At 44.3% G+C, this 12,980-nt stretch overlaps 1 protein-coding gene across 1 annotated transcript in view; it reads left to right on the top strand.

Moving 5' to 3' along the window:
- GUCY1A2 (guanylate cyclase 1 soluble subunit alpha 2) overlaps window positions 1-12,980 on the top strand; it is a 150,831-nt gene that overhangs the window by 121,747 nt on the left and 16,104 nt on the right. The window contains exon 7 of the mRNA XM_028726190.2: window positions 5,995-6,149. Within this exon, the coding sequence (XP_028582023.2) occupies window positions 5,995-6,149 (155 nt within the window). The remainder of the gene's footprint in view (window positions 1-5,994; window positions 6,150-12,980) is intronic.

The following is a 12,980-nucleotide window of genomic DNA, read 5'->3' as shown; positions in this document are numbered from 1 at the left end:
ATTAACTGAAATGCAAAACCCCCTACAGGTCATGAAGGCTGTAGCATTCTTCCGCTTGTCTTCCTCAGCAGCTGGTATTCAGGGACATGCTCCCTCTGCTAGTGAAGTCAGAACATAACCATCACGGCTAGTAGCCTTGCAATACATAAACTTGTCTAATCCTCTTTTGCACCTATGCAAACTAGTAGCCATCATTACATAGTCTGGTAGAGAATTTTACTGCTGAACCATATATGGGCTGTGTGAAGAAGCACTTTCTTTAACTGCCCCGAATCTTCCATCATTCATCTTCATTGGATGGCCTTCAGTTCTACCTCTCATCTTGTTGTATTCCCTTTAGCTGAGGAAAAGGTTGTGGAGACAATATGATGGATGGGACTTTCAAGTAGTCTATGATAGTGTGGCTTTTCGTTTGATTGTTGAATGTGTAGTCCACCTTTCCATATGTAAAGCTCAATAAAATACATTGCCAACAAGGGTCTTGTGACACCTGAAAGACAAACAGATTAGTCCATGAAAGCTTGTGCTATATATGTTTGTTGACCTTCAAGATGATACACTGGTTGTTGTTGTTGTTTGCTGCATCTAATACTGGTACAGTGGTGCCCCGCAAGACGAACGCCTCGCAAGACGGAAAACCCGCTAGACGAAAGGGTTTTCCGTTTTGGAGGCGCTTCGCAAAACGAATTTCCCTATGGGCTTGCTTCGCAAGACGAAAGCCCATAGGGAAATCTCCGGGACAGCGGGGAAGCGCAGCGCGTCTTCCCCACTGTCCTCGGACCTCCTCCCGCCGCCTGGCATCGGAACCAAGCTCCGATGCCGGGCGGGGGGGGGGCGGGAAGCCTCCTCCCGCTGCCCGGCATCGGAACCAAGCTCCGATGACGGGGGATGGGGCCGCAAAGCCTGGGCGCGCTGATCTCAGCGCGCGCAGGCTTCGGCATGCTGGCAACTCTCCGCAAGTAGCGGGAGCGCTCCCGCTGCTTGCGGAGAGGTCCGCGAAGCCTGTCCAGGACAGCTTTTGAAGGCGGGCGGGGGGCGAAAATCTTTGTCCCCCTTGCCTGCCTTCCCAGGGGCTTTTAAATCGCCCCGGACAGCGGAGAAGTCCTCCGCTGTCCCGGGCGATTTTAAAATACCGCCCGCCAGCATTTTAAGATTGCCCCGGACAGCGGAGAAGTCCTCCGCTGTCCCGGGTTTTTTTAAAATGCTGGGGGTGGGAAGAAAAGCCCTTGTCCCCCCCACCAGCCTTCAGAAGAGGTCGGGGGACAGACTGTCCCCGGACCTGGTCTGAAGGCGGTTTCCCTAGGAACGCATTAATTGATTTTCAATGCATTCCTATGGGAAACCGTGCATCGCAAGACGAAAAACTCGCAAGACGAAGAGACTTGCGGAACGAATTAATTTCGTCTTGCGAGGCACCACTGTATATCCTACCTGACTCACTGAAGCTAACAGTAGACCTATACTTGACCCAGCTAGACCTAGGCTTCTTCCTAGTTTGTAAGCCATGTGACTTAAGTTTCTTTTTGCTAAGTCTGGAAAAGTAAAATATTATACATTTCCCCAGTCTTTAATACAGTGGTACCTTGGGTTAAGTACTTAATTCGTTCTGGAGGTCCGTACTTAACTTGAAACTGTTCTTAACCTGAAGCACCACTTTAGCTAATGGGGCCTCCTGCTGCTGCCATGCCGCCAGAGCACGATTTCTGTTCTCAACCTGAAGCAAAATTCTTAACCTGAAGCACTATTTCTGGGTTAGCGGAGTATGTAACCTGAAGCGTATGTAACGTGAAGTGTATGTAACCTGAGGTACCACTGTATGGATAAATTCTGGTGTATTGTACAGCGCTATGGTAACAATTACAGAGAAATGTGAAGTTCCGTGAGCACTTCGGAAATCACGGACCTCGAAAAAGGGCTGGGGGGATCTCAGCTTGATCTCAGCTTGAAATCGCACGAGATCTCAGCTTGAAATCGCGTGAGAGCAAGGCGCCCAAAATGGCTGCCGTACTCTCATGGAATGTCCTGGTTTTTCTGGGGCTGTTGACGGGTATGTCATGGGTGTGCTGAGATGTCTGAGCTGAATTGTGCAGCTTAATTCCATAGACTCTATGAAGCAGGCCTGTTTTGCCTGAACATATGGAAGAATCTTGACTCAACTCATGATGCAATCCTCTGAAAGCGAACGGCTTTGGATCTTATTTTCACACAGCAGTTTAAAAAATCTCTTTCTGAAAACACTGGAATGAAATGGATGGTTTTATTTTGAAGGTTGCTGAGAATAAACCAGCTTTCACGGAACAACTCACCCATGAGAAACTCTCTGTTAGAGGAGTTGTCTGTGTGTCCAAATTTCTCTCTGTGCAGTGACACCATAAGACCTGCAGCAAAGTCCCCCAGTACTTGAAGATATGGCACATACCCACAGAGGCCCAGTTCCCTGGGATATTTTCTCCTCTTCGAAAGATCTATGAATAATCATGCAAAAATTTATATATTTCTTTTATATACTGTGTACTTGTTTTTCACCCCCTTTCTCCTTACAGAGAGCTTCTTATTTTTGCTGTTTCTATAATATTGATTAAATTCTCTGTCCCCAAAGACCTCATAATACTAGAGAAAAGGATATTTCAGAGAGCTGGAAAACATTCACGTAAAAGATAGTGAAGTAATATTCTCATATTTTCTCTCACAAATCCTGTCTTTTATAAAAATAGGCTTTGGCTTTCTTCCCTTCATGCTTGGCTAACAATCTGAAGTACATTTTGTTAACTCTCTTTTGAAAAATAGCACTGTCCATTACAGACTTCCCTTCATTTACAGTAATGCGGAGCCCAAGACAATGCGCAAGGATTTAAACCTGAAATGTATTAGTAACCAAATTGTAAAGCAAGGACTCTTCGCCGGGAACATGTCTAGAATGGATCGTGTATATGCCAAGGAAGGAGAAGAAATAGAGGGAAACAGGAGTCAACCAACCGTGATCTTAAAAAAAAAAACTATGAGGAAAGAAAGAAACCTTCTCATTCCGCTTACAGTAGCAAACTAATAATAAAAATTTATTGCCAAGCACTGCCTTCAGGTTGGACACTGAGCAGACCTTTTGCAGAGAGCTGATTTGATTTGGCGACCAAATTTAACCTGACTGATTTAGATACTTATTTGGTTTAAGCCATGTGGTCTCCTTCAGCCAAGTGTGTATCCTACTCATGTTAATTAGCTAAGAAATGTCTTGCTGAAGGAAACCAGGTTCAAGATGCACTAAACATTACTGTATTCCTAAACGGAGGCAAAGTTTAAATAGTGTTGCAGAAGGAACACTAGTGGCCTGAAGGAGGGCAAGTGGGGATGCAGCTGTTGTACCACTGTCCAGCTCTGGCCAAAGGATGGAACAGCCTGGCCCCACACCAGCCGAGGATGCCTCCATACCTCAAATATTCCAGAGACCATATTCCTTGACCCCTGTAAAAACTTCCAGATCAAGCATGGTGACTGCTCTGACCTACTAGGAGATTTGGTCATAGGACTGCTTTTGACCCTCTGTCCTGTCTCACCCCATAAAACCACAACTAAAAAGGGAGTTTCTCAGATATAGGACGACTTCCTTTTATGCACCACAGTTGAGCATTTTGGTAGTGATGGGCAAGATTTCCATGTTTCTATTTGTTTCCATGACTAAACACCTGATTTGTTTCACTATTCATTTGCTGATTCATATTAGTTGCATTCTTCATTTGTTCAGTTCTCATTCATCTAATTACATTTGCTTTCATCTGCATTGTTGTTGTTTTTCTTTGTTCCTTTAATGCCAGTAGCAAAAGCAGAGCTGATTTCCATAGCCAGCTGCTGGCAGCCTTCACTTGGTATCCCCAGAATGCCCCAAGTTTGTCCCCCTTCTTTTGCTTCAACCTCCCACAAAAATATTGGTGGGAAGTTTTGAAAATGAGAATACAGGGCTGTTGTGAAGAGAACTGAAACCGTGTTTGAATGTGATGATGTTGATGAGGATGATGATGAAGATGTCCATCTGACTGGGTTGCCCCAGCCACTCTGGGCAGCTTCCAGAAAATTAAAACGTCAGACATAGTAAAACATCAAACATTAAAAGCTTCCCTATACAGGGCTGCCTTCAGATATCTTCCAAAAGCCAGATAGTTGTTTATTTCCTTGATAGCTGATGGGTGGGCGTCACTACCAAGAAGACCCTCTACCTGGTTCCCTGTAACCTCACTTCTCACAGTGAAGAAACCACCAGAAGGCCCTCAGAGCTTGAGTTCAGGGTCTGGGCTGAACAACAGGGGTAGAGAAGCTCCTCCAGGTATACAGGGCTTTGAACAATGGGAATGCTAAGTGCTGCAGTTTAAATACCAGGTGTTGCGATTTAATGTTCGGAGACCTGAAAGGCCTGGTTCCCTGCCCCAAAGCAGGATGCTGTGCAATCCAAACCACTGAGCTGGAGCATATTCTCCAGGGAGTTGACAAAGCAGATCATTCCAAATGACATGAGTGGACGAACCAAACCAAGAAGGCAAACATGGATGGCTGCTCTTCCAGTAAGGAGGCTCTTTCCCAAACCTGAATGCTCTTTCCTGGGCAAACGAAGCAAAACCACAGTATAATTCCTCTTTATAAGCATTTGTGCCAAAAAAAGAGACTTCTGGTGGCGTTCCAGTTTTCCCAGTCCAATGTAATATGCTTTCATGCCTGACAGTTACGAGAATATATGCAGGCTGAAGGGTTGCCAGACTTTTGTTTCAACTCAGGCCGGAAGAATCTCAGGGAGATGAATGGTTTCTCTTTTAAACAGGAGTGACATGGAAAGCAACAAGCTGGTTCCGCAGCCTTGTTCCTGAGCCTGACCACAGCACAGATGAGATGAAGGCTCATCTCATTGTGAATCCAGGAAGCCACAAGTGCTATGGAATATTTCCAAAAAGGGCCCGGCCCGATGTGTGTGGGGAAAATCTCTAGAGCAGGCATAGCCATCATTCAGGCTCTCCCACCTCTCAGATTTAATTGATTAGATGCAAGGAGACATGGGTTATATAATTTTTCTTACCCTTTCAGCCATACTTAATTTGCACTCCCACATTAAACCGACTTGGGAAGATGCAGCCATTAAAACCAGCAGGCCATTGGGCTGAAACTCCTGATAAAAAATCTCATCACATCTCGTCAAGGTCACACTGTTTTGTAGTCACTCCAGCTCTGACTGCGGCGAGCTTTTGTGAAAATATCCATAGTTCGATAGTAAATTGCTTGGTTGGTTTGAATCTGTTGGCAGGTGATTTCCAAAGGTGTATCTTAGTGGATTTTTTTTTAAATACATGGTGCTTTTTTCCATTAATTCACATAACTGGTTGAGGAGACTGTAGACCAAGAGTGGGGAATTTTGTGCTCCTCCAGATGTTACTGGACTACGGCTCTCATAATCCCTGACAGTTGATCCTGCAGCTTGGGGCTGATAGGAGTTGGAGTCCAATGTCATTTTGAGGGCCACAGGTTCCCCATTGCTGCGGTAGACAAAAACCTCATTGATGTAGTCAATATGTACATAACTATCTCACACTACTGATTTTGAATATGGCATGAGCGTGTATTAATTGGCCATGTTTTCTTATACTCTGTCAGTGGCCACAAAGTTGCATACCATTGCATCTGTTGGTGTGGTTTTTTATGATTATGAAAGTTAGCAACATGAAATATTCTGGGGTTAACCCAAATGAAATGAGATGCATTTTACTACAATGAAACATGTGGGCTCATGCCTATGCACATATGCACGCGCACGCACACAACACTCTTTCACATCTTTATCTGACTTCTTCAGAAATGCAAACCAGAGTATTCCAGACCATCTGGATCTGCGGCTATTGATACCAGATTAAATTAACATCGTACTGGATTCTGAGCATCCATTCATTCGCGAAGGGAAATAACAGAAGATTTGACGTAAGAGGTTTCATTTTTTATTGTTTTCCCCCTTTCCCTTAACAGATGAGGATAGGGATTCACTCAGGATCTGTTCTGGCTGGAGTTGTTGGTGTGAGAATGCCAAGATACTGTCTCTTTGGCAATAATGTCACCCTAGCAAGCAAATTTGAGTCGGGAAGTCATCCTCGTCGCATCAACGTCAGCCCGACAACATACCAGTAAGTACTCAACAGCCTTTCTTTGCATACTCTGCTCTAACTATGCATCCCATGATCTTCTTTTAACCTTCGTGTTTTTATTCCTAAATGTATTATTATGAGAGAAATACATGAACATCTGAAAATAAAACAATATGTCCCAAAATAGCAAAAAAAGAGAGAAAATATTGCATATTTCCGAAGGATAGAATGTTAGCTGAAGGATAAATTAAGAAGATGTTAAATTAACCAACAGAGGATTTGTAGGTGGGTAGTATGGACAGGGAGTTGGCAGGCAATCCATAACTTCCAGGTGTTTCTGTTTAGATTTTTATTGATTTAATTATAAAGATTTCTACCTTTGAGTGTGAGGAACCTGAGGCCTTCCACATGTTGCTGAACTACAGCTCCCATCAGCCCCAGCCAACATGCCTGATGGCCAGGAATGCTGGGAAACGTTGTTCAGCAACATCTAGAGCACCAACGGTTCTGATTTATGCACTTGCTTTCAGGTGAGGACATTGGCATTTTCTTCTCTGTTTTTTTAAAAAATTGACAGCAATTTGGAGGCATGCGGCTTTCTCAGCCTTCAGCATTGTTCGGCTGCTCGTATGATTTCTCTTTTTAAGCAGCACCAGGGCTTACGCTGTATTTATACTTCCCCGTTAGTCTCTACGTAAAGGAAATTTTATGTAATTGTCTGCACTCAGGACGCGAGGCATTCGCCACGCTAGAATACAAAGCAGCTAGAGACTGGTGTTTTTAAAAACTCATTAAAAACAGGCGGAAGAAATGAAGCAAGCTCACTTCAGATAAAAATCATGCAACTGGGGAGGAAGTGCGGGTGCTTGTAGAAAAGGCAGGCATGTTGAGCAGACTTTTGACGGCAAAATAGGCAGGGACGGATCGTGATGGATGAAGAGCGGCAGAGCAGAGACTTGGGAATACAAAGTAGTTCTGGACATGGTCAGGAGAAAGCGAAGCCCATCTCTGCAAATGCTCTGCAACTGCAGTACTGACTTGACAATCTATCTGAAGGAGAATAATCGGGGTCTAATTTCCCTAATGCAATTCTTGTAGAGGCTGCTTTTGTTCTGCTTCTGCTTTGGTTTTTTTTTAATTGTTGCTTTGATACTCAAAACTCCCTGTGTAAATTGGTATTCGACAGCTGGTCCCTAGAAATCAGAATGTGATTTAGGATATTGGAATGTGGCTTACAATGTGAAAACAATTATTTAAACTGTAGCTTGTTGCCCGGTTAAAGAAACTGTCAGTTAATCAGAAGCCACCTGAGATCCTTTGACTGGAGGTGCCAGGATTGCATGTTCTCCTCCTGAGCTATGACCCTTCCTTCACCCGTCCCCACTGTCCTCCGATAGGGCAAGAACATTCTTGCCAACATGCAAGATCATTAGCCAACCGAGACCCAACAACCCAGCCAGGACGCCTTCGTTATTTCTGTACAGTACCCATGACTCACGTGGCACGAGCCATCTGGCAAATTCTGGCACGCTTTCACCATCTGTTGGCGTTAACAATCCACTGGCAAAACCTGAAATGCAGATTTTGACTTTTGACACATTGTGCGGCAGCTTTAATCCCTTAAACGGTGAGACTCTGAACCTGACCTCGGTGGAAATTGAGCAGTATAGAAATAGTTTAAATGAAGAAATGTTAGTCAGCTGGAAAGGAGGAAAGAGCCATTTGGACCACTTCATCCAACACACAAACACCATCATGGTGACGATGGCATAAGATGTGGTCTCATGAAGCATGGTCAGCACTGATGGACTCCAAGGTCTGTACAACAGTTTTGTTTTTCATCGCGGTTCTATTTAGCATTCCTGAGCCCATGGTTTACGTACAGAGGGCCCCAGGTTCAAGCCCGGGCATCTCCAGGGGTTTTTTGTGTGTTTTTTTTAAAGGATTTGGTAGCAGCTGATGGGGATTTATCACTCCCTACAATCCCGGTTCAAAATTGGGAAAGGAGTATGACAAGGCTGTATATTGTCTCCCTGCTTATTTAACTTATATGTAGAATTCATCATGCGAAAGGCTGGGCTGGATGAATCCCCAGCCGGAATTAAGATTGCTGGAAGAAATATCAACAACCTCAGATATGCAGATGACACAACCTTGATGGCAGAAAGTGAGGAGGAATTAAAGATTCTTTTAATGAGGGTGAAAAAGGAGAGCGCAAAATATGGTCTGAAGCTCAACATCAAAAAAACGAAGATCATGGCCACTGGTCCCATCACCTCCTGGCAAATAGAAGGAGAAGAAATGGAGGCAGTGAGAGATTTTACTTTCTTGGGCTCCATGATCACTGCAGATGGTGACAGCAGTCACGAAATTAAAAGACGCCTGCTTCTTGGGAGGAAAACAATAACAAACCTAGACGGCATCTTAAAAAGCAGAGCCATCACCTTGCCGACAAAGGCCCGTATAGTTAAAGCTATGGTTTTCCCAGTAGTGATGTATGGAAGTGAGAGCTGGACCATAAAGAAGGCTGATTGCTGAAGAATTGATGCTTTTGAATTATGGTGCTGGAGGAGACTCTCGAGAGTCCCATGGACTGCAAGAAGATCAAACCTCTCCATTCTGAAGGAAATCAGCCCTGAGTACTCACTGGAAGGACAGATCCTGAAGCTGAGGCTCCAATACTTTGGCCACCTCATGAGAAGAGAAGCCTCCCTGGAAAAGACCCTGATACGTACCGTTTCCATGCGCTGCTCTGCTTCACCAGAAGTGGCTTAGTCATGCTGGCCACATGACCCGGAAGCTGTAACCCCAGAGTCGGCCACGACTGGACCTAATGTCAGGGGTCCCTTTACCTTTACCTAGCATTCGTCACAACTTGTAAGGTGGCGGTTTATTGGCTCAGTTGGACTGGCTCAGTTGGATTGTGGGGAGGAGAGGTGCGGCCATCACCTGCCCCTCCAGGAACTGGGTATTCTGGTAATGGAATCTGGGGGTCCTGAATCTCGTCCGAAGCCCGCTTGAGGGGCTAGAGCCATGCCAGGACCATAGGAACCCAGGGTGAGCTTCGGTTGGTCCTCATCGACCTTGCTCCCTCGTTTGGTTTACCCCATTGGACTATCACCCAGAGAGGTGGAGTCAGCTATAGTCGGGAGTCAATGCCTAAGCCAATACTGTATTTCAATAAAGTTGTGGCCAAAATTTGCCCAAAAACTTAAAACTAAAATAAGTGTCTGTGTGAAGTTATTTTCGGGGGTGGGTCCTGGGGCCTTGGAGCGCAACCCTGACCACTGGTCCTGCTAGCTAGGGATGATGGGAGTTGTAGTCCAAAAACAGCTGGAGACCCAAATTTGGGAAACACTGTGCTAGATTATTCTGGGCTAGTTTATTAAATAGTGTGGCCTGCATAAGTCAGGATCCTGTGTTCTTAAGAGGTGCAATCTGATGCTACCATTCAGCAGGAAGGACTTGCTTCTGTGCCTGGGTTGTTGCAACTGTTTCAAGTGTTTGTTTCACAGAAAACAATGCATTTTGCTGTAAAGCAAAGGGAGCAGAGCTCATTAAAGTGGATACACTGGAAGACTTGATTTTGAAATGCCTCCTCTTCACTAATATGTGTACAATATCTGTGCAATACTCTGGCTACCTTTGTAAACAACCCATTCCTGTGCACATTAAAAAGGGGAAAAAGGAAGACATGATGCAAGGAACAGCTTTACTAAATGCCCAGCCAGCGAGCTGTGAAACTGAAGTAATTGCTTATTTTAGAGATAATTTCTCTGGTTTTTGAAAACTGCATGAATAATGAATTTGTCCAATGGAAAGTAAAGACTTTTCTCCTTATAATGTGGTTGGGGGAGGCGGTGGAGAGAACAAGCAGATGCAATCCATGATTACTGTGACATTTACAAAATCTAAATAACCAACTTTTGGGGGGAGGGGAGAGCAAATGATTAGTTAGTTAGATTAGTTAGTTAGGATTTGTTTTGTATTCTGCTCAGAAGGACATTTGAACACATGAAGCTGGTTAGACAGAGATTGTTAAATGGTTCCCACTTCCAAGGATGCTTTGGCCGTCCAGATGTTGCTGAACTACAACTCCCATCAGCCCCAGCAAGCATTGCATATGACCATGGATGATGGGAGTTGAAGTTCAGCCCACCCTTTCCCCATGTAAGAACTCTCTGCCACCAGATAAAGGGAACTTGATTTCAACAAGGCTGCCCTTTATCAGTCAGCCTAAAAGCTTCCCTTGGGTCATCCTGAAGCTTCTCCAAGTAGCATAGTTTATGACCAATACAGGAGAGACATGTTTTGTTGCAGCTGGGGCAGATGACCTATAACCCTCCAACAAGCAGACATAAAAGATTAGCATTCCCATATAATACACAAGTCTATAAAAGCAGAGTTCGTGCAAACAGCCCATATCAACAGCCCATAGACACCAGTAAAATGACAGTAAAAACATAATAGAGTAAAAACCCAATTTAAAATACAGGTTAAAATGCAATTTAAAATGCAGCCTCATTTTAAAAGTAGCCCATAGATCAAAACCCTAAGGGGAGGGAAACAGGCTGAGTCCAAACCAAAGGCCAGATGGAACAGCTCTGTCTTGCAGGCCCTGCGGAAAGATGTCAAGTCCCGCAGGGCCCTAGTCTCTTGTGAAAGAGCGTTCCACCAAGTCGGGGCCAGTACTGAAAAGGCCCTGGCCCTAGTTGAGACCAATCTAACCACCTTGCAACTTGGGACCTTCAAAATGTTGTCATTTGTGGACCTTAAGTCCTCCGCGGGGCATAGCAGGAGAGGCGGTCCCAAATCCATGGGTAAGTCTATCCCTAGCTGTTAGTCATGACGTCTGGTTGCAGCTTCCAGGTACCAGCTACTGGCAAGCAACAATGGGAGAGAGCCTTCATATCCTATTAGTTGGCCTTCCCAGAGGCACCTAGTTGGCCACTGTAGGAAGCAAGATGCTGGTTTCAGTGTAGTTTTGGTCTGGTGCAGGAAGGATCTTATTATCTTCTTGCAAGTTATGCCTGTGTGCAGGGCGGAAAAATCACAATCGTATTTCTGGATGATCTGTTATTTTTCCAGTTCCACCTATGACTCAAGCAGGCTGATGCTATAAAAGCATGGATGTTTATTTCTAACCATAACCACCATTCGGATTATAAATGTTACATTATACAAAGCCAGAGATACTATTTTTTTCCAGACGAGAAGCTGCCTTACAAATGTGCATTGTGAGCAGTCATCACATCAGCTTTCACATGGTAATCGCATTTTGGAATGATCTTTGTGAGCTTTCGGCACCCATAGCCTGCCTGTGATAGAAGTAAGAGTTTACAAATCTAAATATAAGATTTGCTGTCACCTAGCAACAGCGCTGAACTTTGGGTCGGCCTGCTCCAAGCTACACCTGTCTGGAAAGAAAGTCAAGATGTAAAGATAGGAGGATTTGCATTAGTTGTTGTTGTGTTTTTTTGTAATCTTTTCAGAATAAAAAAAGTCCTATTTATTCTGGAAACATCTGTGTGTCTCACACCTGTTTTCTTGTTTGCGCAATCTTTATGTCCAGCTCAGCATACACATGCACAACGCTGGCCCTCTTCAGGTTTTATGGAAATTTAAACAAATGGGGGTGGGGATGGACGGTATGTAGAACATGTGGGAAGCTGCCGCAGATACAAAACACTCTTAACTTTAGACACCTTCCAACTTGTGGAAGATGACATGAACAGGGCAGGGCTCATGCACTCACCCATACTGTCTCTGCACCACCACCAATTTACTAGACTAGCACTAGTTTAAAAGAGATTTAAAATATTCACCCACCTGCACTTAAATTGATTCAGAAAATTGATACCAGGATCCTTCCTTCTGGAGTGGCGGAACCACATGTGATAAGAAATATGTGTTGCATTCCTCCTCCCTCTCTGAATCATGTAATGCACTTTACCTCGTGTCGTTACTACTACTACTACTACTACTACTACTATTTGGATCTGTCTGTCTCTTGTCTGGAGAAGTGCATCTTCATTTAATTAAATTTGTATCCCGTCCTTTGTCCCTAGATCTCGGGACGGTTCACAACATAAAATTACAATATAAAAAACATGCATAGTAAAAATGAGAGCAAAAACAGACCAATAGCCCCCTCTCCTTTTAAAAGGGCATCGGATGTCCATCGGCCAAAGGCCTGGTTGAAGAGGAACATTTTCACCTGGCACTTAAAGTTGTATAATGGAGGCGCCAGCCAAAGCTCCTTGAGGAGAGCATTCCACAAATGGGGAACCATAGCAGAAGAGGCCTGTTCTTTATGCTTTTTCAGCTCATAGTGGTGAGGAGGAATGGAAGTTCCCCCAGAATGTTTGCTTTATATACGTTATTTACACAATGACTAATTCCGGGATTCTCCTGTAGGCCAATCAGGTCGCAGATTCACTTCTACCTGGAGCTGGATTGGGTGGCTCCTGTGAACCAATCAGACTGCTGCATTCTGAATCCTATTGTTTTAGGACCAATCAGACTGCTGCATTCTGAATCCTATTCAACTCAGTACATAACAGGACCTCTCCTGGAGGAGGCACACAAAGAAGGACTTCAGGTGCTGTTGCGTTGATCATTTGTTGCCTCACAACATCAGGACTCGGGGTACTTTGCACTGCACATTATGGAGGAAGGGAAGGGAATTTGATACGGATTGACTGGTTTTTTGTAGCAGTCCTTGTTTCTTATAGCAAGTAACACATTGCACCATTTTTTTTTTCATGTTCACTTTAACACCTCAGCGAGATCTTCCTTGCTTTTAATAGAGGACTACTCAACACACAAAAAGTAAGAGTAGCCACACTGACCCTTAAGAAAACGATCTGT

This window comes from Podarcis muralis, chromosome 4, assembly GCF_964188315.1.
Source record: "Podarcis muralis chromosome 4, rPodMur119.hap1.1, whole genome shotgun sequence".
In the NCBI taxonomy this organism is placed as follows: Eukaryota; Metazoa; Chordata; class Lepidosauria; order Squamata; family Lacertidae; genus Podarcis; species Podarcis muralis.
This window is presented reverse-complemented; position numbering and strand designations above follow the sequence as displayed.